At 37.6% G+C, this 4,309-nt stretch overlaps 1 protein-coding gene across 1 annotated transcript in view; it reads right to left on the bottom strand.

The window, feature by feature from the left end:
* LOC107707064 (chromodomain-helicase-DNA-binding protein 3-like) overlaps window positions 1-4,309 on the bottom strand; it is a 51,369-nt gene that overhangs the window by 38,589 nt on the left and 8,471 nt on the right. The window contains exons 7-10 of the mRNA XM_016510942.1: window positions 3,338-3,467; window positions 2,169-2,344; window positions 1,669-1,926; window positions 134-337 (exon numbers count right to left, since the gene is read on the bottom strand). Coding sequence (XP_016366428.1) covers window positions 134-337; window positions 1,669-1,926; window positions 2,169-2,344; window positions 3,338-3,467 — 768 coding nt within the window. The remainder of the gene's footprint in view (window positions 1-133; window positions 338-1,668; window positions 1,927-2,168; window positions 2,345-3,337; window positions 3,468-4,309) is intronic.

Genomic DNA, 4,309 nt, shown 5'->3' on the forward strand with positions numbered 1-4,309 from the left:
CTGTTTTCCTCTGATAGTTCCGGAACATCACAGAGTGGAAGATCTCGAGCTGAGGAAGGACAGATATGGATAAGGGAAAAGTCTGCACATCCTTTAACAGTTATGTCTGTCTCACACTGTCTTACTCTCGCACCTGTAGCTCTGTGATCCAGGTGCAGTGCCAGTAGGACTGTCCTGCTAGCTTTACAAAGAACTCTCTCTCTGGACGACCCTTCATTGGCGGAGGGAGCGGTGCATCAGGGGGTGTGTCTGGGGGTAGAGGGACAGGGACAGGGGGTGGGGGATCACCCCATCGCCAGTGCAGAATTTTTTGCACTCGCCCTTTGATTGGTGGACACTAAAAAACAGACAACAGAAGTTGCAGATCATATTAAATATTTCCACAAGACGGATCATTTATTAATTTGTAATGTATTAATTACAAATTAAAAATTGCAAGCTTATGTCTATTTTCCTTAAGCAACCTAATAAATTACTTAGTCCACTCAATCTCTCAAAACAATCTCTCAAGACAAAACCAATCACAATAATTTTGCACCAAACCTAAATCAGCACAAGTAAACTCAACTCACCTCAGCTGAGCTCATCTCAAATCAGCCCTTCTATTTATATACTTTATATATTATTTTATTGTGTATATTAAGAAAACATAAAATGCTAGCTATATATACAGATGCAATTTATTCCTGTGATGCAAAGCTGAATTTTCAGCAGCCATTCCAGTATTCAGTGTCACACTTCAGAAATCATTCTAATATGCTGATTTGGTGCATCTCTTATTATTATAATGTTGAAAATAGTTGTGTTGCTTAATATTTCTGTGAAAACTGTTATACCTTTTTCAGGATTCTTTGATAAATAGTCTGATTTTTTTTAAACAATGAACGTAAAAAAGTTTTACTGGCACTTTTGATTAATTTAATGTGCCTTGCTGAATAAAAGTAAAAAATTATTTTAAAATCTTGCTGACCCCAAATATATATATATATATATATATATATATATATATATATATACACACATATACACATGTGTATATAAATACACACATATACACAGGATGATTTTTCTAATTTTAAATAAAAAACAACTTATTTGCATGGCTAAGGCTAATTTTATCACTAGCATTTTATGTATTCTAAATACCCATAATAAAATAATATTTTCACACATTTTTGCATAATTAAACAAAATTACAGCTTGACTAAAAATGACAATAAAAATATTCTGTTCACAAGTGATATTTACCTTGAATTTCGTTCTTTTCTTCACACATCACATGTCTCATATTTCATCTCAAGCATGCGCTCCATGGTCTCCATGGTAACCAAGTACGCTAACTTTTGAAAAAACTTTTTAAGGGCCAGAACTGTTCGTCGTGGTGACTTCACAACTACAGGTCAGCCATCCCATATGTCATTTATTTCACAGTAAATATTGAAATGGTTTGTGTTTCTTTTATCATAGTTTTCTTAGTTTAAAATTGAATGTTTGGGTCTGAGACATGAGACAAACAATAAACTGCATGATAGCATATAAGACTCTTGAAAATGAGAAAATATTAATGATGGAGGTACTGTTTTCAAGACACTTTCAATACAACAAAAAGAAATAAACATTAAGCCCTGTGACATGAAATTGGCAGTACAGTGGTGGAGCATTACTCACAGTGCAGCGTGGACAGAGCCACTCTCCGTTGGGGATCTCGGGCAGTGGGGGGTTCAGGCAGTGAATGTGATAGGATGACGGGCAGGAGTCACAGCACAGCAGCTCTCCTCCATCTTTACACACACGACAGAACTCCATGTGATCATCCTCCTCTTCCTCTCCACCCAGCCCTGCCTCCACATCCCGGACATCATCACACTCCTCTTCAAAGTCCTCAAAGTCTTCTTCCTTTGCTTCCCACTGGATTCCTTCTTTCTCCTGAAAAAAACCATGCACTTTCATTACAATGCATCTAGGAAAGCTCGATCTGAAGATCTTAAACAGAGGAACAACAAACTGAAAAACATTATGATTTATCTCATACTATATCCTAGCCAAAAAAAATGTTTTGATGTTTTTTAATGATTCTCATATAAAAATGTGGAAAAAGTATCAGATGATGTTGGGTTTCAGTTTCAAATCTGTCTGTAATTCTGTAGGGCTGGGTGGATGTGACTCACACAGTGAGGGCAGCTCCACTTGCCCTCGGGGGCTTTCTCAAGCTCAGGCTCAAGACACACCAGGTGGTACGCTCGAGGACAGGTATCACACAGAATGATCTCTCCTCCCTGCTGACAAACCTCGCAGTAGTCCTGATGGTCAGTCTCATAGCCATCGCCATCCTCATCACCCAGCACTGAGAGAGAAACAGAGCGAGAGATTTTAACCCTCTGATGCATAATTTCAATGCATTCAAAAGATTCTAAAAGCGATTTATAATCATTAAAGGCACCGATATACTTCACACAAAATCAAAGAACAAATCGGTGTGACATCATTTTGAACAAAATCAGGCAAAATCAGGTTTTGAAACAGCTTACCAAAGCAAATTGCTAGAAAAATTTGCTTTGGCTATCTATCATTGATTTAGAGGTGATTATGCAACAGATAGGTGTGCTCTGGGGCTCTGCCTTCTTTGACAATAAAATCTTCTCACATCCGTGAGTAAAAACATGAACACAAAGGAAAGATGCCTTATAGTAGAAATTGAAGTAGTAATTCCTATTGAAAGCGGCACTGACACTGTTTTTATGTTTCAATTCTGCAAAGCTGCTTGATTTTAAAACAATCTATTGTATGAAGTGCTATATAAATAAACTTGACTTGATTTGACTAGAGCACCAAATTACAGAGCTGGTGCAAACATATGCATGTCGCTATGATCAGAGGCTTTCTTAACGTCTGTTTCCTCACCACAGTCATTTTTGTTGTTTTTTTAGTTTGTTATTGAGAGGAAAGTGCACATCACATATTTACATATTCATCTAAGCGTCACTCTTAGCAACATGGGCAGCATCAGCATTTTCACTAACAGTATAACGCTGCAAAGGTATTCAAACTTCTTTTTACCCCTAAGCAAAAAACTTCACCATGAGTATATAAGGGCCGTAAGGGTGTGCATCCAAACCACTATGGCTGATTATCTTTGGTACTTACCCACAATTCTATGATGATGAACCAAGAAACGTTAATTGCAATGAACAATTGTGAAAAACTGTGTATGATTACAGTCTTGTTTTCGTGTCAAAAGGAGTTTTTTGATTCTTGATATAATTCAAACATCCAAGGGTTAAAAAAAACGTTATTTTTAAAGACAAATCCAATACAATGATAAAAGTAAATGTCTCACCCTTTTTCTTCTTCTTCGCTGGGCGACCCCTTTTGTTCTTCTTGACCCGACCCGAGCTGTCAGAGCGGACTGAAGAACTGTGAACGCTAGAGTTTTCCTGCTCAGAATCATCCTCATCCACCTCCTCACTCTGCATTACAACCACACACGATCAAACACAACCAATGCACCCAACACACATTTATGTGCACACATATTACACACAAACTCTCACCGAACTACTCTTCTTCCTCTTGTTACCAAGCGCTCCCAGTTTAATGCGCAGAGGAGCCATTTTCTTGGGTTTTGGCTTCTTCTTATCTGAGACACGAGGACTCTTACTACGTTTCTTGTAGCCAGCGCCTGTGGATAATCAATAAATAAGCAATATTAAAATGAAACAGTATTTTGTCTAGATGCATTCAAAATAAAACACTAAAAACTAAAATCAGTTGTTTAAAGTGCTTTTAGGTGAATTTAGGCATCAGAAAATTATGAATATACATTTTGAGATTTGTATAAAATTACATTTTAAAAACGTTATTAAATCAGTGTTTTAAATATTAACTTTAAATGAGTACAAAGGCAACCTTAATGTAAAAATATGGGATAGGAGCATGCAGGGTTCAACTCTAAAGGCCGGGACACACCAAGCCGACTTCAAAGAACTAGCAGCGACAAAAGCCGACGGTGTTGTCGCCACACGTCGGCAGCGTCGGACCAAAAAGCTGTGCTCGAACACACTGCACAGACTACAGCCGACGGCAAACTAACACGTGCGTTCTGCGCATGCGTGAGAGGAATTAACTGTCTCTATCAGCAGCTATCAATAGTATATATTCGTCCTTCAAAAGGAGAACCCGAAACAAAGATATACAAGATAAACGCAGATATACGAAACGTAAACAAAGCAGCGCTTGCTTAACATTTTGAATATCAGTAACGTTGATAACTTTAATAATTTTAAGCGGCTCATGTTGTTATGAAAACATT

This window comes from Sinocyclocheilus rhinocerous, unplaced genomic scaffold (assembly GCF_001515625.1).
Source record: "Sinocyclocheilus rhinocerous isolate Xijiao unplaced genomic scaffold, SAMN03320098_v1.1 scaffold865, whole genome shotgun sequence".
NCBI classification, from domain to species: domain Eukaryota; kingdom Metazoa; phylum Chordata; class Actinopteri; order Cypriniformes; family Cyprinidae; genus Sinocyclocheilus; species Sinocyclocheilus rhinocerous.